This window comes from Zootoca vivipara, chromosome 13 (genome assembly GCF_963506605.1).
Source record: "Zootoca vivipara chromosome 13, rZooViv1.1, whole genome shotgun sequence".
Classification (NCBI taxonomy): Eukaryota; Metazoa; Chordata; class Lepidosauria; order Squamata; family Lacertidae; genus Zootoca; species Zootoca vivipara.
In genome coordinates, this window is record NC_083288.1 from 13682121 (window position 1) to 13704765 (window position 22645).

Consider the following 22645-nt stretch of genomic DNA (forward strand, 5'->3'; position numbering starts at 1 on the left):
AACTTCGTCCCTCCAGATGTTTTGGACTACAATTCCCATCTTCCCCGACCACTGGTCCTGTTAGCTAGGGATCATGGGAGTTGTAGGCCAAAACATCTGGAGGGCCGCAGTTTGGGGATGCCTGATCTAGTCCAACCCCCTGCAAGGCCGGAAGTTGCAGCTGTCCTGTATGGAAATTGAACCTGCAGCCTTGGCATTATCAGCACCATGCTCCAACCAGCTGAGCTATGGGGACAGGAAAGTGATCACATGGCGTGAATACACAGCATTGGAACAATCCTTCTGCACAAGATGGGCAAGCTTAGGGACAGATAGCAGACATCTCAAAATATTTTGGAAGCAGGGCTCCTCAAGAGCGGTTTTAAGGTATTGCATTTTGAGTCTCTAGAAGGGTGTGAGGTGCCACACTGGTTTGGCAGGAAGATTGAGGGAAACCAGAAACAGTATCCACAGCTTTCTTCAAGAGCTTTGGCTATTCTTCTATCATACTCCATGACATATTGGTGTGAACAGGGATTTTCAACTCAACAGAAAAAAAGAAACACTTATTTATGTGTTGATGAGGAGATGAGAGGGTTTTTTTTGTCTCAGATAAGACCTAACATAACTGAGATTAGCCAGCAAAAGCAAGCTTAAACCTCTCATGTAAGAGGCTTGTTTATAATTACATTTTTTGAATGACCCATAGTCTTATGTAGCTGCATAAAAGATGTCCCTTTATCAGATTATAAAGTAGTTGTGTTCTGTGCTGTAGATCAAGCACTGCTTGGAGTTGTTTCTTTTTGTTTTCCAATGTATTTCAATGAAAAAGTTGGTGTGGCACGAGCAAATTTTTATCCTGAAAGTGTGGCCCAGAGAAAAATGTTTGAGAACCACTGCTCCAGAACTTCTGGTGGAAGAGGGGAAACCTGTAAAAACGTGTGGCCAGTTTCTTGGGTTAAATGACTTTAGCTAAACAGGCCGGCTGGGGAGTGCCTGTATCCCTGTACTACTCCCTGTCCCTGCTGTTGGCAGTTCTTCCCCCTTTCCTTGACCCCTGTTCCATATCTTACTGCTCTTGCCATCCCTCAGAAACTGAAAGCTGTGGATTATGAGTATCGTGAAGACGTCCACTGGACCAAATGTCCAGGCTTGCTTGGCACAGGATCTTTTGGTGAAGTGTACAAAATGGAGGACAAGCAGACGGGCTTTCAGTGTGCTGCCAAAAAGGTATGCAAATGCCCCGAACCTAGTTCTGCCCCGAGGCAAGGGAAAGCGAAATCAAAAGGGGAACCGAAAGCTCCTTCCCTTTCTGCTGGAGCTGCTGAGGGCTGGGGCTGGAGCAGTCGCTTTGCTGCAACTTGTTTGTGGCTGATCTCAAGGTCAAGGCAGAAGGCGTTGCCCTGGAGACACCGGGCGGTGGAATCTCCTGCCGTGCGTGGGTGTTGGGTGCAGCAAGCTATGTGGGGAGGGTTGCTCTTGCACAAAGTCCAAACCGATGGCCTTGATTTCTCTAAGAGCAACTGGTGGCAGAGACGACAGACATGCTAAATAGCAGCAGCAGAGATTTTCCCCCTAACCCCCCCCCCAAGCTTGCTTTTTTGGGTTTACATATTAAAATTTACATTCTTACCTTACATAGACTAGGATTCCCACAAATCCCTGGACTTTCCTCCTCCCCTCCATGAGTCCCATTATTGAACCTTTTCTGCTGTATCTTTTTATATAATCATCCCAATTTTTATATCTTTATATCACCCATAGTTCTTGTTACATTACAAGTGTTATTTCAATTCCTCTAATGATTTTAACTGTTTACAGTGTTCTCCAAGGTAAGTTGTCAATTCCCCCCATTATTAAAAGTTTTGGTCTTCCTGATTTCTGATTTTTCCGGTCATTTTTGCCATTTCAGCATAGTCCATCAATTTAGTCTGCCATTGTTCTCTGACAGGGGCTTTTATCTTCTTTCCATCTCTGGGCTAGTAACATCCGCGCAGCTATTGTCACATACATAAACAGTCTTTTCTGTTTTCAGAGAATTCTTTAATCTGACGATTGAAGCTGTAATTTTCCTGCACAGTGTTCACAGAATCATAGAATTGCAGGGTTGGAAGGGAGCCCGGGGGCTCCCTAGTCCAATCTCCTGCAGTGCAGGAATCCCGCCATAGATGTCCCTAGGTGGGCTTGAACTACCAACCTTTCAGTTAGCAGCCAGACGCACTGACCCATTGGGGTTGCAGGGAGGGCAGTGGTGGTGATTTGTAGGGGAATTCTCCCAGCAATTTGATTGTATGGCCCTCATATGATGCTGGGTAGCTTAGCCGATCTATTTGTATCCTGCCCTTTCCACAATGCACGTGCTGCTTGGGTGACCTCCCATGCAGATACTCTCCAGGCCCCAGGCTGTTCAGCTCCAGCCACAGAACTGCTTTGTGCATCTTCACATCGTGATCACTGCTGTTAATATCAAGCTCCAGAGAGCCCGACCAGGGAGCTCGGGTGACAGAGCTGTATTTCCCTGCTGTGCCTATATTTGGAGGCACCTCCAGTAGGCTGAAGTCTCTGGTTATGTGCCTTCCCCTTATATCCCTCCCCATTCTGAACTCTTCTCCTCCTCCTCCTTCCCCGCAGTCTCATGTTCTGATCTAAGCCCACTTCGACTATCGTGCAGCAGCCAAACACGCCAGTGACTCATATTTTCCTCCTTATCTTCAGCAAGCTCTGCGCTTGGCCAGACGATATACCATCTGCTTTCTCTTTAGCTCTGCTCTTGGCCTTAGCTGTAATTGCTTTTAAAAAACCGATACACAACCAGGCTGCATTTTGAACGCTTGTGTTGAAGAGAAAAAAGTAACACTGCCTCAACATGTGCCATGAGACTCCCCTGTAGATTCCTCCTTGCTTGCCATTTTTGTGGCTCGGAGAGTTTATTATTTGCTACATCCCTGCAACAAAAGTCTGGTGGGCTGGTGAACATCATTCGGTGGACTTTAGCTCTGCTGCCGCCACAGCCACCCTGCGCTCTCATGGTCAATGCTCACGGCCCTTTCTTTCCCTGGGCTCTCTTTATGGACATGGGTGGTGCTGTGGTCTAAACCACTGAGCCTCTTGGGCTTGCCAATCAGAAGGTCGATGATTCGAATCTCCGCAACGGGGTGAGCTCCCGTTGCTTTCTCCCAGCCCCTGCCAACCTAGCAGTTTGAAAGCACACCAGTGCAAGAAGATAAATAAGTACCACTGCGGCGGGAAGGTAAACGGTGTTTCCGTGTGCTGCTCTGCTTTCCATCACTGTGTCCCGTTGTGCAAGAAGCGTTTTAGTCATGCTGGCCACATGACCCAATAAGCTGTCTGTGGACAAACACCAGCTCCCTCGGCCTGAAAGCGAGATGAGCGCCATACCCAATAGTCGCCTTTGACTAGACTTAAACAACCAGGGGTCCTTTACCTTTACCTTTACCGTATGATTCTCATGAACCCCTCTGTCATCTTGGCTCCTCCTTTCCCTGTCTCCAGGCCTCCCCTGGCAGCTGTTTCCTCAAGTTCCGCATTTCAGTCCCTTGTCACCTGCGGCCTGCTTCCTTCTGCCAACCTGACTCTCCCTTAACCAGCTTCTCGGCCACCTCCACCACCAACACACACACTTTTAGGCCTCAGTAAGCCTTTCCAGCTCTCCACCCCCAGAGGTGGACACCGTTGTTTTCTAATTACAGTGGTACCATGGTTCTTGAACGTAATCCGTTTGGGGGGGTACGTTTGACTCCCAAAACCGTTCGAAAACCAAGGCGTGGCTTCTGATTGGCTGCAGGAGCTTCCTGCACTCAAGCGGAAGCTGCGTCGGATGTTCAGCTTCTGAAAAACGTTTGCAAACCATAACACTTACTTCCAAGTTTACAGTGTTTGGGAACCGATAAGTTCGAGTACAAAGGCATTTGAGAACCAAGATACTACTGTACATAGAGTGAACCCTCCTGCCATCTTGCTCTCTTCAATCCAGGTGCGGGTCGAACACTTCCGTGCAGAGGAGTTGATGCCGTGCACTGAAGGGGTGCATGCCAAAGTCCTCCCATTATACGGAGCAGTGAAGGAGGGCCTGTGGATTACTCTCTTCATGAAGCTAATGGAAGGTAGGTGTTCAAGGACAAGAGAAAGGGAGCCCCGTGTGAGCAGCAGCAGCAGCAGCAATTTGCAGCTTACTGCATGGGCAAAGTAATGAGATCTGGCATGGAAATAATTTGGGGGGCCAGCAGAGTGGCTAAGCAAGGTTATGTTTCATCTGGCGAGTTCCGCCATGACCATGTGCGTGTCAGGGACTGGACAGAGGAGGAATGGTGGGAACTACCTCCACAGCCTGGTCCTTCCAGAGAAGAGGAGGACAGTATAGATTTACAACAGTGGTTTGGAGGTCATAACTTAGAGGCACATGAGGGGAAAACCTGGGAAATAATGAGAGGGGAGCAGGAAGAAGCAGCAGCAGCAGGGGGGCGGGGTGACAGCTGACGGACTCAGTATCTTTAGAAAGCATTCCAGACTCCCCTTCTCCCAGAACCCGGCGGGCATTGAAAGTAGGAGAGCAGAGAGCGCAGAGGCAGAAGGTACAGATCAGCCACCATAGGGATGACGTGTAATGAGAAAGATTTTTTTTGGGGGGGGTTTACACTCGGAGCAACACCGTTACTCCTAGAGGCAGCATTTCTAAGCCTCTCTATGTGAATATTGAATAAAAGACTTGGTAAGAGCTTCTTGTCTATTACTGGCAGCCTGCTGTGGGGGAGAGGATTGGATTCCTTGAAGCCTGACAGTGCACCACTTTTTAGAGGAAAAAGTGGGATACAGAGGGAATAAATAAAATAACAGCAATTCTTCCTTGCAGGTGGGTCCCTTGGTCAGCTCCTGAAGCAACGCGGTTACCTGCCGGAGGACCGAGCTCTTGATTATCTAGGCCAAGCGCTGGAAGGCTTGGAGTACCTTCATGCTCACAGCATTCTCCACGGAGATGTGAAAGGTACGTACCTTGTTGGTGAACTGGCTTCTGGGTAGCAGAGAGCTTGCCTCCCCCCCCCAGTGGATTGGCTCTCTTGCAGCTCTTGAGAGGGTGGAGAGCAGTGTTTTGACACGGTTCTCGCTGAGGTTGCCCACCTGCCGTTCGCTTTGCCATTTCTGACAAGGTTGATAAGAATTCTCCGCCCCGCAAACGACACGTTGAGGAGAAGGATTTCATGCTTAGCCTTCTTCCAGCGGCACTAGTTTCTGCCGCCGTGGAAGGTCGTGCGGAGGAAGAGCCAGCCCTGAGAGCTTCCGCTCCTGCTCCAAAGCAGCACGGGTGAGACACGGGTTTCTGATCTGAAAAAAGAACCGGGCTTTGTCGTTGCTCAAAGCTTGGATCCTGCTTGCCGTTGGGACGTGCCTGGATCTCGATGGCAGGCAAACCATTGCGACCTTTTCCTTGCCAGCTGACAACATCCTTTTGTCCGGCGACAGAAGCCACGCTGTCCTCTGCGACTTTGGTCATGCAGCTCACCTTCACCCGGATGGCATGGGGAAGTATTTGATGACAGGTGAGTTACAGTCAGTTCAGCAAAAGGTCGATGATATGCCCTGAGCCTATGTTTAGACTGCTTTGCATGTTTTCAGTTAAATGCCCTTAGCCTGCCTTGTAATAAAAATCATGGAGGGGTGCCCGCTCTGCCCGCTGCCAGTCCCGTGTGAGATATGCCATCATCCGGCCTCTGCATCCCCCTCTACTTCCCCTGGCGTTATATTTAGGCATCAATTGGGCTAATGTGCAATCCATGCCGAATAGGTAAATTTCTGTGCCCAGGGGGGTCTGTATTCTGCTCCAAGAAAGCTAGGAGTTCGTAGCTTGTATAAATTACGCAAATTGAGTTTTTTCTGCATAGTTTTATTTTGGTTTTGCTAGCCCCAAAAGGGCAAGGGCATTGAAGGCCCACCTCCCAAGCACTGAAGATCTTCCTCAGTCATCCCTCTGGCTTCTGAGATTTCAGAAGCAGTCATTTGAAACATATCCATCTGAACATAAGCACTAAACAGGGGTCAGCAAACTTTTTCAGCAGGGGGCCGGTCCACTGTCCCTCAGACCTTGTGGGGGGCCGGACTATATTTTGGAGGGAAAAAATGAACGAATTCCTATGCCCCACAAATAACCCAGAGATGCATTTTAAATAAAAGGACACATTCTACTCATGTAAAAACATGCTGATTCCTTGGACTGTCCGCGGGCCGGATTTAGAAGGCGATTGGGCCGCATCTGGCCCCCGGGCCTTAGTTTGGGGACCCTGGACTAGATAATGGCTTTTCTTAAAATGAAACAAAGCAATAACGCTTAGCATTTATGTGTTGTTGTTGTTTTGAATGTTCAAAGTGTCTTCTATGCCCTATCTTATTATAAAGCAGAGAACCAATAAAGTAGGGGTGGGATCCAGTGTTAGGTCCTACGCAGGAGACTATGGGTCACCAACTTTTTTGGACTAATGGGCACTTTTCAGATTTTGAGAGTGCTGGGGTTGCCAGTCACAAAGGGGCTATATATAACTAACTTAGAGACACATAAACTCTTGACAGCCTTGTGTTTACCATGGGAAGTCAGCTATGTCCTGCTGGTGGAGACCATGCAATCCTGGCCCCCAAAATGGAAAACGAGCGAGGTCCCAACCAAAAAAGAATGGCAACTTAAGTTTGACAGAATATGCACAACTTGCAGACTTAACATACAGAATAAGAGAACAAGAAGAACATATGTTTAAAGAAGACTGGAAAACATTGATTGAATATATGGGAAATAATTGTATACAGCTGAAAATGCTGGCAGCATAAAGATAAATTCAACAGTGTAAATATGTTTTGATGGATGCAGTAATGGAATACTGAAAGGTACAGTTTTTGTAAAATATGCAGGAATTTATGGTATGTAAAATGAACCATGGAAAGAGAAGAAGGGAAGTCATTGATATCTTAAGGATGTAAAATGAGTATTTAAAATTGTAAAATAGAAAATTTAATAAAATTATTTTTATCAATTTTATTAAATTTTCTATTTTACAATTTTAAAAACTCATTTTACATCTACATTAAATAGAAAATTTAATAAAATTGATAAAAATAATTTTATTAAATTTTCTATTTTACAATTTTAAAAACTCATTTTACATCCTTAAGATATCAATGACATACAATGATGCCTCGCAAGACAAAATTAATTTGTTCTGCGAGTTGTTTCGTATAGCGATAATTTCGTCTTGCAAAGCACGGTTTCCCATAGGAATGGGGGGGGGATTGCAAAAAAATTCATCTTGCGAAGCACAGCCATAGAAAAATTTGTCTTGCGAGTCACCAAAAAAATCGCGAACCCCTTTCGTCTTGCTAGTTTTTCGTTGCGCGAGGCATTCGTCTTGCGAGGTACCACTGTATCTATATCTATATCTATATCTATATCATCTATATCTATATCTATATCTGGCTGTCTATCTATCTAAGATCATGCAATCCTGATTACACACAAATATCTGTATCCTTGCAACATCCCTGCCAGGTAGATTAGGCCAAGATATTGTGATTTGGCCAAGGCCCGCCAGTGTTTAATAACTGAGCAGAGATTTTCACCCAGGTCCTCCACCCACTGTTGTCGCATAATAATAATAATAATAATAATAATAATAATAATAACAATAATATATACCGCCCTATACCTGCAGGTCTCAGGGCGGTTCACAGGATAAAATCACAATATAAAAACACAAAACACATAACCAAAACTAAAACTAAAACAACCCAATACATTTTAAAAGGGCATTGGATGCCTGGTTAAAGAGGAATGTTTTTGCCTGGCGCCTAAAGGTGGATAATGAAGCACCAGGCGAGCTTCTCTGGGGAGAGCATGCCACAAACAGGGAGTTTAAGGCCAGCTTCAAGTCTGCTATACTACCCCAGGTCTCTTGTTTGGGTCCCAACTGCTACCCTTTCCCCTTTAAGAACCGCCTGTGCATGGGCTGCTACTGCACAAGACCTTTGAGAGCAGATCTCCTCCATTGCATTTCCAGGGGATTATGTTCCTGGTACAGAGACCCACCTGGCCCCCGAGGTGGTGATGGGGAAGCGCTGCGACTCCAAGGCAGACGTTTGGAGCAGCTGCTGCATGATGCTGCATCTCTTGAACGGATGCCACCCTTGGACCCAGTACTACAACCACCCCCTGTGCCTCAAGGTAAGTTGCATTTTCGCAGACGCGCAGGTGGGCTGGCCTGATTTAGTCGGGGCACATTGGCATTTGGAAGGACGAACTCCCTTCCATCTTCAGGTATGGTGTGTGGAGAGGAAGAGGGATTGATGGATAAATAATAAAGGAAAACACTTTGGAGAGGTGAGCAGTGCCTTTCCTTGAAGGACCTCCCGGGTCCATCAATGGTGGTGGCAAACGGTTTCTTCCGCTTCTCTGCAGTCTCCCTGTGATGCTATAGTTTTATCCTCCGTTCCTCTATAGTGGGTAGGTCTGTATCTTTCCATCTTTGTGCATATAACAGTCTCACGACTGTAATATATTGGAGTAATCTTCCATAGTCCTTTTCCAGATGTGTCCATTGACCCTAAAATAAAGAGTTCTGGCTTACAGTTAATATAAACCTTTAAAATCTGCTGTACAGTCCAACCTCGGTTGCCAAACGCCTCTGTTTCGGAACCTTTTTGCTTCTGAAAACTCGGAAGTAAGTGTTCCTGTTTCCGAACGTTTTTCTGAAGCCTAACGTACGACGCAGCCAATCGGAAGCCGCGCCTCAGTTGTTGAACATTTCGGAAGCCGATCAGGCTTCCAGAACAGATTACATTCGGCAAGCGAGGTTTGACTGTGTCAGCATATGTATTTGTATCCAATATTTTTTAGCCTTTTTACATGTCCACCACAGCATGGCAAAATGTCCCTTTGTGTTCTTGGCACTTCCAGCAAACATTTGAAATACATTTATACATTCCAAATAGTTTCTCAGGCGTAATAAACCAACGGTACATCATCTTTTATTTAAAAACAAAACAAAACTCTTTAGCAGGCATGTCAAACCTGCGGCCCTCCAGATGTTTTGGCCTACAACTCCCATGATCCCTAGCTAGCAGGACCAGTGGTTGGAGAAGATGGGAATTGTAGTCCAAAACATCTGGAGGGCCGCAGGTTTGACATGCCTGCTCTTTAGGATCATAACACCTTGGATGACCTGTCCCAACTAACAGACCTGCCTCCTTCTCCTCTGGTAGACATTGTCGTTTCTGACACCTAACGTTTTCCCACATTTTCTGTATTGTAGATAGCCAAAGAGCCGCCTCCGTTGAGAGAAATCCCACCCTCCTGCCACCCATCCACCGCCCATCTCATCAAGGCGGGACTTGAGAAGGATCCGGCCCGACGGGCCTCTGCAGCGGAGCTGAGGGTGAAAGCCTGTGCGGCCCTTGAAAAGGGTGAGGATTTCCTACAGCTGTTAAACAAGTGGCAGATTACCAGAGCCCAACACCTTGGTTGCGACAAAAAGCTGCTTGCGGCATGCGATGTGCTTTATTTGCTGCTGCTGCCGCCAAATGCTTGCTGCATTGGCTTTAATAGGACTGCTTGGATGTTGGCGCTAGGCAGATCCGGTTCTTGTGCTGGGAGTTAGAATGATAATAGTAATAATAATTTAGATTTGTACCCCGCCCTCCCTGGCCAGAATTGGGCTCAGAGCGGCTAACATCATATAAATAATACGATATGCATAAAAACAAGCAAACAATCGATTAAAATGCATCCCAAATAAATTAAAGTTAAAACTGGACAAATGACAATCCTCAGGTTAAAATTGAAAGCAGTTAATACTCGCCAGGACCAACAGTTTCCACTAATATTATAAGGACCTGTGAGCGGGCTGGTAAACCTTCTTTGTGCTTGTTCTTATACAAAGAGACTGAACCCTGACCAAAGGCCTGGTGGAACAGCTCCGTCTTGCAGGCCCTGCAGAAGGAGGTCAAATCTCGCAGGGCCCTGGTCTCACGTGAGAGCGCGTTCCACCAGGCCAGGTCCATGGCTGAAAAGGCCCTGGCTCTGGTCGAGGCCAGTCTAATCTCCCTGGGGCCCAGAATTTTCAGGGTGTTGTTATTTGCAGACCGTAAGGTCCTCCGTGGGACATACCAGGAGAGGCTGACATCATCTGCAAGTGAGGGTGGGTGTCCCCCATCAATCACATAACACTTGGGTTTTTGACTGTCCTTAAATTTTGAATCCACAGCTGATGGTGTTCCGTACGTCAAGCATACTGGGTCCAATTCTGCAACCCTTGTTTTGCGCATTCCCACCAGACAGCAGGGAGTATGCCTTTTATTTTCAAAATGCTGCTCCCTGCCGTAACGCATCACAGGCAACTTTTACAACTTGGACTTTCGGTGGTGTAGCGAACAGGAAGGCTGCTGTTTTGAGGCAGGTTAAAAAGACTGCCTTTGGCCAGGTACGGCAGCTACAGCAGGTATAATTTAGCCACAGAAATTCCAGGCGTTTGTAACCTGTTTGCTTTAACACACTGCGTGTGGCAGGTGAGGCCAGAGGCAAAGGTGGGAAGAGCTGTGGATGTAAATCTTGCCTTTCTGCTATAGGCTAACTTCTAAACACAAACACACCTCCATCCGGACAAGCCAGAGTCCCCAGATGTCAAGGACAAATTGCAGCTAGGGAAAAAAACACTTGGGGGTGAAACAGGACCAGGGCAGGGTGTGGCCTGGGGAGAGTTCCAGGGGCCAGGCAGAGAAATCTGGGGGCCTCATTTGGCCCTCAGACTTGAGGACACCCACCCACACCCTGCCGCTGGATAAAGCTTTAAATGATCATCCCATCAATGCATCCTTTTTCTTCACTTAATGGCAGTCACCTGGGATTGAAAAGAAACGAAACCTCCTGGGTGTTTCCCCTCCAGCAAGTGCTCTTCTGACCTAACATTTCCCCTTCGCTTTGCAGTGGGAGGCCTGAGGAGCCCCTGGAGAGGAGAATACAGACAACCCCGAAGCCTACAGTTGGCACCAGAGCCTAGTCTCCCAGACCCACCGCTGCCAATCCCAGAGCCTCCCGAAAGCCACACCCCCCCACTTCCCCGCCAGGGTCTGGCCGAGAAGGCGCAGTTCATCCCTCTGAGCACGTGCAAGGAACTAATGCAGCCGTGCGACTCTCTGCAGCCCTGCTTCCCGTCTCCTCTCAACGCCAAGAGGGGCAGTTTGACAGACTGGAGAACCACATCCTTTGAACTTGAGCTTCAGCAGCTGGAGTTTGGTAATGAGCGAACTGCGCTTCTCATCTTTCTCTCTGGAAATGTGCCTTTATTTGTCGTCTTACTCTCAAGTCTCTTTGTGTGCAGCTCTGCTCCCCCAGAGTTGAAGGATTGTACGTATGGGGCAGGACTACCTGCTTCCTATTGGTTGGTTGGAGGGCCAGGCAAGGAAGGGGTGTGTGCTTAAAAGATAAAAAGGGGGGTGGAATTACATCTACGCACGGCGCCAATGTATCTTGTGCCCGGGTGGTTGTAGCAGAATAGAAGGTAGCATGGATACGATGGGACATAGCAATTTAAAAGAACAAACCATCTCAGAACACTGAATATCTCCATTTTCAAGGTTAAAACGATAAATTGGGCTCCTTTTGGCTTAATGCAGGTATTGAAAAGGGAATCTTTGTTGAATTCCAATATCTTGTCAATTGCACATTGCTAAATTTTATTGAAGCGGGGGCGAGGGTTTTTCAGAAGGATAGGGTTCCTTCCTCATCTTGGTTCAGGTAGTAGAAGTGTTATCTGCACTTCTCCAGCTGCTCTTTATGCCCAATGTCATTTTCATTGCATTCTTGATTTAGTTCAGCCCAACCTGCCGTGACTCATTCATTGGCATTTTGGGTTTAGGACGATTTGCAACTGGTATAGCTGATTTCCACAGTGCCTTTTTTATATTGCTGGGATCATTGTTCTTGTCTTTCTTTGTACCTTTATGGAGCCTCACAGTGTATTGAGTCTTCTTTCAAATCCATGTAGAATAAATCCTATCATGATTTTTAAAATATATACAGTCGCACCTTGGTTCCCAAACACCTTGAGAGTCGAATGTTTAAGCTCCCAAGCGCCGCAAACCCGGAAGTGAGTGTTCCGGTTTGCGAATGTTCTTTGAAACATGAACGTCCAACGCGGCTTCTGATTGGTTGCAGGAGCTTCCTGCTTTGTTTTCCGAATCTTTTGGAAGTCAAACGGACTTCCAGAACAGATTCCGTTCGACTTCCAAGGTACCACTGTATATGAAAAAGAACACTGAATAGGCTTCCATGAAGGAAACAGAATATGCTGCTGTTGTTGTGTTAAAACAGACATAGGCATATTCTGGCCCTCCAGATGTTTGGGACTACAATTCCCATCATCCCTAGCTAACAGGACCAGTGGTCAAGGATGATGGGAATTGTAGTCCCAAACATCTGGAGGGCCAGAATATGCCTATGTCTGTTTTAAAACAAGCAATTTTTTTTCATGATTTGAACTTTGTGGACTCAGTCCTTGCACATAAGAACCATCTGGTTCGTGGTTGAAGTATCTGTTATGACCGTAGGCTGATGTCTCCTAACATAAGTGGTGCCAAGCCACTGTGAAATGCAGCATGGTGAGGCTGCAGTTTTAAGCAGAGAAGCGCTGTGGGGAGGGGTTGCTGAACCCTTCCTCCACCCACCATTTCCCCTTCAGACGGCCTTATATCTGGACTTTGATTCCTACCGGTAGCTCAGTGCAGCTCATGTTAGGAGCTGCCAGTTGTCACTATAACACGTTGATTTTATTTATTGAGAGCCTTGCTCGGGTCTTTCAATGCAGGCTTATTGGGGAGGCGCTGTGTAAACGAGGAAACACCAAACGGGCTGACAGAGCGAGATACTCATTAGCAGGAGGAGCTTTTATGGAGCATTTGAAATGAGAAAGGCTGTGCTGAAGAGAGTGGGGGGTTAGAGAGTTAAATGGGGATAAAAATAAGCACGGGATTTGTTTAAAACTGCATTGATTGCTTGGCAAATGTGTTCCAAAATTAGTCAAATGTAGTTCTCTGAAAGGGGGGGGGGCAGAACTGCATAGCACGACCCCACTTGTCACAGGCGGGGGGCGAATCTGGAACTTGCTGAGGGCCAGGGGTGGTTGGGGGATGATCTTTTGGGCTCTGTTTTCATTGTAGCCTGTTTCCTTTCCCACAGAGCTGATTCGAAACAGCCTGTCTCAGCCCTTCTCTCTGGAGGAGCAGGAGCAGATGCTGTTGTGCCTCAGCCTGGACAGTGGTCTTCCGTCAGACACCAGTGAGAAGGCAAGTACATGAGGACAAGCAGGAGGGAGCCATGGGCTGCTTGCATTGTGCCGGGATGCGGGTGGCACTGTGGTCGAAACCACTGAACATCTTGGGCTTGCCCATCAGAAGGTCGGCAGTTGGAATCCCCGCGACGGAGTGAGCTCCTGTTGCTCTGTCCCAGCTGCTGCCAACCTAGAGGTTTGAAAGCACACCGGTGCAAGTAGATAAATAGGTACCGCTGCGGCGGGAAGGTAAACAGTGTTTCCATGCACGTTGGTTTCAGTCAGAGTGTTCCGTTGCACCAGAAGCAGTTTAGTCCTGCTGGCCACATGACCCGGAAAGCTGTCTGTGGACAAAAGCCGGCTCCCTCGGCCTGAAAGCGAGAGCCGCACCCCATAGTCACCTTTGACTGGACTTAACCATGCAGGGATCCTTTACCTTTACTTTTTTCCTTGCATTGTGCCAATTACCTGATTTGGTCCCAGAAGCATCTCCTGCCTCTGAGCTGTGAAAACCTTTTAGTGTGTGTCTTCTGCTTAATGTTCCTTGTTGCAGTCATGCTTTGAGCTGCTTTTTGACAGGCTGTTGTGTGGCCTGCCTACCTAGAGATGGGAAGGTCTGGGGAAAAAATTGGGGGGAAACCAGGGTTTTTTGCCATTTGGGAAAAAAGCTGGACCCCCCCCCCTTTTCCAGTTTCCCCCCAGGCCTTCCCATCTCTATCTACCCCAGCAAGGATATCCAGGTTGTTTCAACTCTGTACTAATTATTATAGAAGGTGCACATCTGCCATCAAACAGAATCAGCCCTAAGTCTACACCATTTCTCATTGATATTTAGCAATATGATATCACACTCCCAGTCCCTACATTCTTTCTCCTTTACCTTGGCTGTGCTGCACAGGGGAAACTCAAAAGCATGATGGTGTCCCGTGACGCATGCAAGCATTATTATCTTGACTGGAGAAGGGGACATGGAACTGCTGTTTTAATGGCAGGTTCTTGCTTTTCAAACAGTCTCCTTTCAGCCTCAATCTTGTCCTCTCCATCACATTTTGTCTTGTCCTGGTTTCCAGTCCTTTGCACATGCCTGGGGTGGGGGTGGGGGTGGGACTACCTGAAGTGACCCTCATACTGTGAGGCATTGGAAACTAGACCCAGCAGCCAATTGGTGTGCCTGCGGAAGAATGACATTGCCATCGCTTTCTGTTTCTCTAGGACTCATTGAAAACATCTCAGAGCCTGAAGGAAACCATGAGTTCTGGAGTGTGTTCTTGGAGCAGCCAAACAGATGTGCAGAGCAACAGCTGGAACAGCTGGCTGCATCTCAGCAGGCATACGGATATGCCCACCTACTTTGATGGTAGGTTCTGTTCTTGGCCCGTAAGGTAGTATGCAAGCCAGAGGCCCAATGGCTTCTTCTGCATTTGCTTGTCGAAGGCACTACTGTATTGTGTTAAACCAGGGATAGGCAACCTAAGGCCCGTGGGCCGGATGCAGCCCAATCGCCTTCTAAATCCGGCCTGTGGACAGTCTGGGAATCAGCGTATTTTTACATGAGTAGAATGTGTCCTTTTATTTAACATGCATCTCTGGGTTATTTGCCGCCCAGAGTGGCTGGGGGAACCCGGCCAGATGGGCGGGGTATAAATAATAAATAATTATTATTATTATTATTTGTGGGGCCTGCCTGGTGTTTTTACAAGAGTAGAATGTGTGCTTTTATTTAAAATGCATCTCTGGGTAATTTGTGGGGCATAGGTTCATTATTATTTTTTCAAAGTATAGTCCGGCCCACCCCATGATCTGAGGGACGGTGGACCGGCCCACGGGTGAAAAAGGTTGCTGACCCCTGTGTTAAACCGTTCCATTTTGTGGTGTTTCATTGGCACATGAATTACTAATTGCTCATTAGACTGTGAAATCATTACTAATAAACTAATAAACACTAGAATTGGGAGCAAAATTCGTTTTACATCAAATACCAGGATATAGTTGGCTGCCTTGTATTTCTCTTTTTTATGATTTTCAATTTCAGTAATTTTACGATCATTTTGACACTTCCTTCCCCCTCATTCTGCGGTTCCTTAAATTTATTTTTTTATATTTTCTGCATATTCCAAATGAACTTAACATACTCGTTTGTTTATGTACTTTAAATATATACTCTTATAAAAAAGGCAGGTTATTACAATAATCCTGCCAATGTTCTTGCCTGTTTTCAGTTTATTTGTAAATATTCCATAAGCCATTTCCATTCTTTTATAAAAAGTTTGTTACCTTGATTTCTTATTTTTCCGGTAAGCTTCGCCGTTTCTGCATATTCCATAAGTTTTTGTAAAGGCTACCTTGCATTTTGCTATTGCTCTCTTTATCACAAAGAAGTCTGATCGTTTGGGAAAGTGAGTTGGTTGTGCGGGGCCCTTCCAATCTGCCAGTAGGTGAGCAAATCCCACCTGAAAATAGTGACAGCCGGGAAGCATCCTGATAGATTTATTTGACATGAATTTTAATGGACTAGAAGCTGCTTTGTCAGATGTATAGAATGCTATCTTCAGGTGGCAAGTAAATGCTTAGCTCTCTATTTCTGCCTTCCAGGAGTAAAAATCGAGATCGGCTTGCTCAGCGGGGAGAGTCTCCACATCCGAGAGTTTCGTGGCGCCAAGGTGGGAGATGTAGCCATTGGAATCAGCAGCCAGGTGAGTTCTGCCCTGGTGGACTTCTCTCCTTTTGGGGGTGCAAAGTACTGCAAAATGGGGCTACAGTGGTACCTTAGTCCTCAAGCTTAATCCGTTCCGGAAGTCCGTTTCAAAACCAACACGTTCCAAAACCAAGGTGTGCTTTCCCATATAAAGTTATGCAAAACGGATTAATCCGCTCCAGACTGTTAAAAACAACCCCCTCAAACAGCAATTTAACATGAATTTTACTATCTAACAAGACCATTGATCCATAAATTATTGTATTTTAATATTCTGTTGGTAGCTGCCCAGAGTGGCTGGGGAAACCCAGCCAGATGGGCAGGGTATGTATGTATGTATGTATGTATGTATGTATGTATGTATGTATGTATGTATGTATAAATATATATATATATATTATTTATACCCCGCCCATCTGGCCGGGTTCCCCCAGCCACTCTGGGCGGCTTCCAACAAAACATTAAAATACAGAAATCCATCAAACATTAAAAGCTTCCCTTAACAGGTCTGCCTTGAGATGCCTTCTAAAGGTCTGGTAATTGTTGTTCTCTTTGACCTCTGGTGGGAGGGCATTCCACAGGGCGGGTGCCACTACCGAGAAGGCCCTCTGCCTGGTTCCCTGTAACTTGGCTTCTCGTAGAGAGATGATGATGATGATTATTTATTATAAAATGAAAGCAAATGTACTGCACTATAAAATGAATAAGACAGTATTGTAGATGATAAAAATTAAAATTATTTTTTTTCTTGCCTGTGCTGATGATAATCATTGTATGGATGGGGGGCTTTTATCCATTTCCGCAGTCAATCAGTAGCTGAACTGGGTTTCACACAGTCACAAAATCAAATTAACCTCAAAAACAAAAACGCAAAAACAAAAGCGCCAAACCTGATCCATTCCGGAAGTCTGTTTGACTTCCAAAATGTTCGAAAACCATGGCGCAGCTTCTGATTGGTGCAGGTGCCCCGGAAACAATAGCCAAAAGCTGCATCTAATGTTCGGCTTCCGAAAAACGTTCGAAAACCGGAACACTTCCAGGTTTTCGGCATTTGAGTACCAAGGCATTTCAGAACCAAGGTACCACTGTATTTTGGAATGTCATCTTAATCCTTCTCTGCCTTGCAATATATATTCTGGAGAAGAAAGGGCTAAGGATTAAACCCTGCACAAATTCAGAGTGGAGTCCCTAAGACGGTTGGATGGCACTTTGTACGCCTCCTTCCAGCAACTCCTGCAGCCCAGCTGGTGCCAGACAGGCTGAGAAGGGGCGTTTTGTCATCAGCAACCCAGGACCTGCATACACACTGCCCAGGCTTCCACCCCAGGGAGGTTGCTTCAGTGCTGCTAGCGCAGTGGTCTGGCTCCACCCCTGGAGGCACACTCCATTGTCTCGAGAAAGAAAAATAATCAACATGGCCACTTTGCTCTTATTGAACTCTGCTGTGGCCCCAGAAATACGCATGCAATGAATTTTTTGCCCATTCCCCCTTTAAATGCATGTGATGTGACTTTGCTTCTTCTTCTGTCAACTAGAAATAAATGTGCAGCTGTTGTGGAGTCGGGCCCCTTCACCTTTGTTTGTTTGTTTGTTTGTGTGTGCTGCTTTCACAGATACCGGCCTCTGCTTTCAGTTTCTTCACCAAGGAAGGCCAACCTGTCCGCTGCGACATGGAGGTCCCTGATTTGGGCATCGAACTTCAGTGCACTCTTGCTCCCGACAGCAGCTGTGGCTGGAGCTGGAGGGTCAAACATGGTCAACTAGAGAAGAAGCCTTAAGGGATGTTGTCTCTCCCTACTACACTCCTGTGATGCCCCTCATGGAGCCAGATGTTATAGGTTATAGGTTTGGTTCCTCTCTGCTTCTTTACTGCATCCAGCCCTTGTGTGCAGCCAGGTTTATGGGCTGGGTGGCAGGAAGAAAACTGAATTATTGTGTCTGCGTTTATGAAACTGACCTAGAAGACTAGGAAGAATCTGATCTGCTGGGTTGCGGGCGGGAGGTCAATTTCTTAACCCAACCGCCTTCTACCAATCCCAAGGAAAATGGGAAGTTCTGATTTGCGCAGTGGGGCTTAGTAAAGTTCCCCCAACCCATCAATGGGCTTAGAGGTGGGGAACCTCATTGGAGACAAAGCACATCAGATCACTCTGGCCAACTCACTTTCTCATCTTCATTTGATGCCGCACGCTTGTTGTGGTGCAAAAAACGTTGCCCTGAGCAGCTTGGAGGAATGTAGTAAGCAACACATACAGTGGTGCCTCGCTTAACGAATGCCCTGCTTAACGAAATTTCCGCTTAACGAAAGGATTTTTCAAGCGGAGGTTGCCTTGCTAGACGAATTCGTTTTATGAAAAATTTGTCTAGCGAATCGCGGTTTCCCATAGGAATGCATTGAAATTCAATTAATGCGTTCCTATGGGCAAAAAAAAATTTCAAAAAAGATTCAATGCATTCCTATGGGATTCGCTAGACGAATTTTTCGTTATAAGAAAAGACCCGTGGAACGAATTAAATTCGTCTAGCGAGGCACCACTGTACCTGATTCGCTTGGGAACTTCCTCAGCGAAACTGGTAGCGTGCTGCACCTCCTGGGAAAGCTCAGAAATCTGTGATGGAAGATTCATCATATTAAATTTCAGTTGTATGGCAATTTTCCTAGCTATGCAATGGACAGCCAGCTCCCCCCCCCCAGCCAACCTTGAATGCACACCATCCAGTGCCTATGGCGGCTCACCAGTGCTTTGATAAGAGCACCTGCTCTTGCTGCCTGCCTTGTGTGGCCAAAAACCTCAAAGGCCTTAATGTGCCTGAGCCCTGTTTGGCTTGGTGAATCGCTACTTGGCCAAATTTTGGTGAGCTTAAAATTTCCAGGGGGAGGGGGGGATTCTTGCAGACGTCCGGGCATTGAATTTATCCAATATACCAAAGTGCCCCTTTTGGGGTGTTTGAGGGGAGTTTCCTGTGCAACCAGCCTTGCATTCCATCTCATGGAGAAATGTGAGATGGGATGGGAAATCACCCGAGTGTGTCTCAGTTTGTTCATATAATCTGGGCCTGTATTCTTTGTAACCCACCAAACCCAGTACACCTTGGCAGACATGTACCGTAGCCAAACAGTTGCTGTGTAGACTTTTGCAGCCCCTGGACAGGCAGCAAGAAATAGGAAGTTTGATTATTTTTTTTGGTTTCGTGGGTCACCAGTTGTGGGAGCCTGATATGCGTCCCTTCATAGATATGTTTTCAGCTACAACCCCCATTGGTGATTGGTGAAGAGTGACAGACATTTCAAGTGGAGCTCCTTGCGTTTTAGGTTTTGGTTCCATTTTCTTTTCTTTTTCTGTCCTAAATAGAGAAAACTGTCATGTGTTTTTATCAGAGTCAGGGCTATGCATGCTTACTCAGAAATAACCCCACTGCAGTCAGTGGGAATTTACCCCCAAACTAACTGTGTACCTAGGATTGCAGCCTTAGAAATCCAAACACTACCAGAAGAGCTTTAGGCAAAACGTAAACTTCAAATAAAGTAGGCAAATCAGTACAATATAGATGGTCTTTTTTATATATAAAAAATTATGTGTGCATATTGGCACGGTTGACCTTGTAGAATTTGGAGTGGCTTTATTCTGTGCCAAGTGATGTGGGTAAATGAATGAAAGTGACTAGATGAGGAACTTCATTAGGAGGGAAGTGGTATGTCCTCTTTCCTTGTTGGGTTCAAGGATGTCCTGCTATGACAAAGCCTTGCCTGAAGCTTACTAAGCTATGAATCTGAACCCCCTTCCTTGCTGAGCTTCCTGTCTGGAATATTAATGCCGCCTACAAAATGAAGGCTGGCTAATCTCAACCACAGCCATGGCGCTACAGGGATTGGAGACTGGAAGGCAGCCATTCTGGGACGGCTGTGGCCATTCTTGGGTTGCATAAAATGGTTTGGTTTTTTCTTTTCTTTCGGAGCTAAGGTTATTCCATCCCATTTAGGTTGATTCTACTGTCAGGCAAAGAAGCTGCCTCTTTTTAAACTCTCTGAAGTAGGGTAGAAAAAGAAGGTGTGTTTTTAAAAAGGAAGGGCATCTTCATCATTTTCCAAATCACCTGCTCCCCTAGAAGAGCTTCCTTGTCCCAAACCTCCCTTGGTGTACACGTGCCAAGAGGAAATATTTTACAATAAGCCACTTTAAAGGCCAACATCGTTTCAGTCTAGCCTTTGTCATGGTGTGCGTGGCAGCCAGCACAAAGGCATAAATTGCCATCAAGGCTGCAGTAAAATCAGCAAACCAAGGTTTACTGCGTTATTTTTTGCAGGAAAACGAATGGAACTGGTACGGGTGCCACCTGGTGTGTAGAAGAGGCACTGCATTAGCTTAGAAGGAAAGAGGCTGGGCAAAAGGAGTGTGTTTTCAGTTGGCATGGAATTTACCATTCAGAAAAGGAAACTGGGGCAGGGAGGCCTACACTCCTAGCTCCTGACCTATAGTAATATCTTTGTCCCATTGTTCTTCTCTGCAGCACATTAGACCTACATCCTACAAGCCTTGCTCAGTTCTTGCATGCAGCTGCTGAAAGAGAGGGACAGTGGAGACAGGACAGGTTATCCACCCGCTTTTTGAGAGGCAAGTGTTCTTGCTCCCCATTTAGATTGGCACTCTGTGCACTTAGTGGTCTCCACTAGCCCTGTGCTTTACAGCCACCGATGGTCCTTCTGGTCTATACCATTTACTGCAGAATGGTCCAGGAAGACCTGGAGCAGAGGTGGGGAACTTGCGGCCCTCTAGATATTTTGGGAAATATTTCATCCTCCAGTGCTACAGCTTCTGAGTGCTGTAGTTCAGCAATATACAATCAGCACCATGGAAGCCTAGAGTCGGTAGTATGAAAGCACTGGTGCTTTGCCTTGCTTTCATTCATTCATTTCATATGTAGCCTTTCCACTTGCTCTGCAAGTTTGCTTTAGGAAATGATCATTTTTGTCAGAGGGCTGCCTGGCTGCACTTTGTTGCAAGCTGAATAGCTGTGTTTTGCTCTGCAAGAATAAGACTCTGCAGTCTTTGTCTGCCCTTGATTTTGAAAAGACTAAAGTATTTTTGTGGGGTGGGGGGTTCCTCAGTTTGAAGGGGTGGGAGAAGTCCTGGGATATGATTGCAGGCAGACTCCTCTAGACTCTTTGGTTTTTGTAGATCTAAGGGCTCCAGTGCAGGGAATGTTAGTTCCACTCACAGACTGTTGACATCAGTGGGACAAAATAGTTATCGAGATGTGCACATGCCCACTTTTCTTTGGGTTCAAGTCGGTTCTGCCAGTTGCCAGACCTATGCAATACTAACGGTGGCCTAAATCTGTTGTTACCTTCTTTTCCCTTTCTGTGATGCTCCAGAACACTGTGATACTTAATGTATGTATTGCTGTTGTTGGAAATGAAGCGAAATTACCGTGCCTTTTGGGGCAGCAACTGACTTTTGTGGAGTTTTGTTTTATTGAACAGTGTTGTGCATTGCTGCTCTGCTCTTGGGCAATTCTTGGTTTGGAGTGAGGTTGGTCTTAATGCCTCAGGTTTGTGGGTCCCATGTCCCAGCCATTCCCTGTGTCCCAAACCAGCACATGCCAAGTTGTTTCACCAAGTTTCTCAACAAGAGTGGGATACACGACGGCAGCTGTTCTGCTGCCACTTAACTTACCTATCCATGCAGTGTCTGGCGAGTGTCACAAATGATATATGTGCAAGTCTGTGTGTATTCCTCCCCTCCCACCCACCCCCCAAATTAAAATATCCATTGAATCCACCCAGCATGCTAAATTAATTAGCTGGATTTTCATTAGAAAGACTACAAAACAGGGCACGATATAGACACCCCCTATTGTTCGTTCTCTAGCACCTAATATGTATAACTAACTCTTTGTGTTGTGTTGCAATGTGGCAAAAAAGGTGCATGAAGAGATTTCACATTTGAAAAACTGGGGGTAGAAAAGATTGTAATGTGGGTAGCCTCAGCCAAATGTGTATATCTAGGCACTCCTGCATTGCTCCCTGCCCTGAATTTTGGATGGAGATAAAGTCGTACCTTGGATCCCGAACACCTTGCAAACCAAACATTTTGGTTCCCAAATGCCGCAAACTGGGAAGTGAGTGTTCCAGTTTGCAAACATTCTTTGGAACCCAAATGTCCGATGGGGCTTCTGAATGGCTGCAGGAGCTTGCTGCAGCCAACCAGAAGCTGTGCTTTGGTTTCTGAACATTTTGGAAGTCAAACGGATTTCTGGAACGATTCCCGTTCGACTTCCAAGGTACAACTGCACTGAGAATCCGCAATCACAAGGGGTGCAAGCAAGGGCATTCCACTGCTGTGGGGAAATTGATTTCTTAGCGGACTTTGCAGCAGAGGCAGCCTTTGGTGGGGGGGGGGGGGGAGGGCGTAAAAATTGGAGGTTCTTTGCCCTCCAGCAGGCTGTTGGCACTCTCCTTGAACACAGGCACCATTCACATCTTTAGAATACATTTATTATTTGCTCTCATGGTTAACTCGCTTTGGATTAAATGCAATTCACATAACCATATATAAAAATAATGTATACAAATAGCAATCATACAGAGGGGTGTTGTGGTCTTCCCCTCCATGATTCAAGGCATTTCTAAAAACAATAGGTTGCACATTCAATT

General features: G+C 46.3%; 1 protein-coding gene across 2 annotated transcripts in view; it reads left to right on the forward strand.

Annotated features, from left to right (window-relative positions):
• Positions 1–18468, forward strand: part of MAP3K14 (mitogen-activated protein kinase kinase kinase 14) — a 33495-nt gene extending 15027 nt beyond the window's left edge. For both annotated transcript variants that reach the window (XM_035135478.2, XM_060281084.1), the window contains 11 exons: positions 1072–1209; positions 3974–4103; positions 4850–4981; positions 5430–5534; positions 8034–8197; positions 9285–9435; positions 10955–11263; positions 13205–13311; positions 14508–14652; positions 15888–15988; positions 17604–18468. In XM_035135478.2, the coding sequence (XP_034991369.2) occupies positions 1072–1209; positions 3974–4103; positions 4850–4981; positions 5430–5534; positions 8034–8197; positions 9285–9435; positions 10955–11263; positions 13205–13311; positions 14508–14652; positions 15888–15988; positions 17604–17768 (1647 nt within the window). In that variant the 3' untranslated portion in view covers positions 17769–18468. The remainder of the gene's footprint in view (positions 1–1071; positions 1210–3973; positions 4104–4849; positions 4982–5429; positions 5535–8033; positions 8198–9284; positions 9436–10954; positions 11264–13204; positions 13312–14507; positions 14653–15887; positions 15989–17603) is intronic.
• Positions 18469–22645: the final 4177 nt, after the last annotated feature.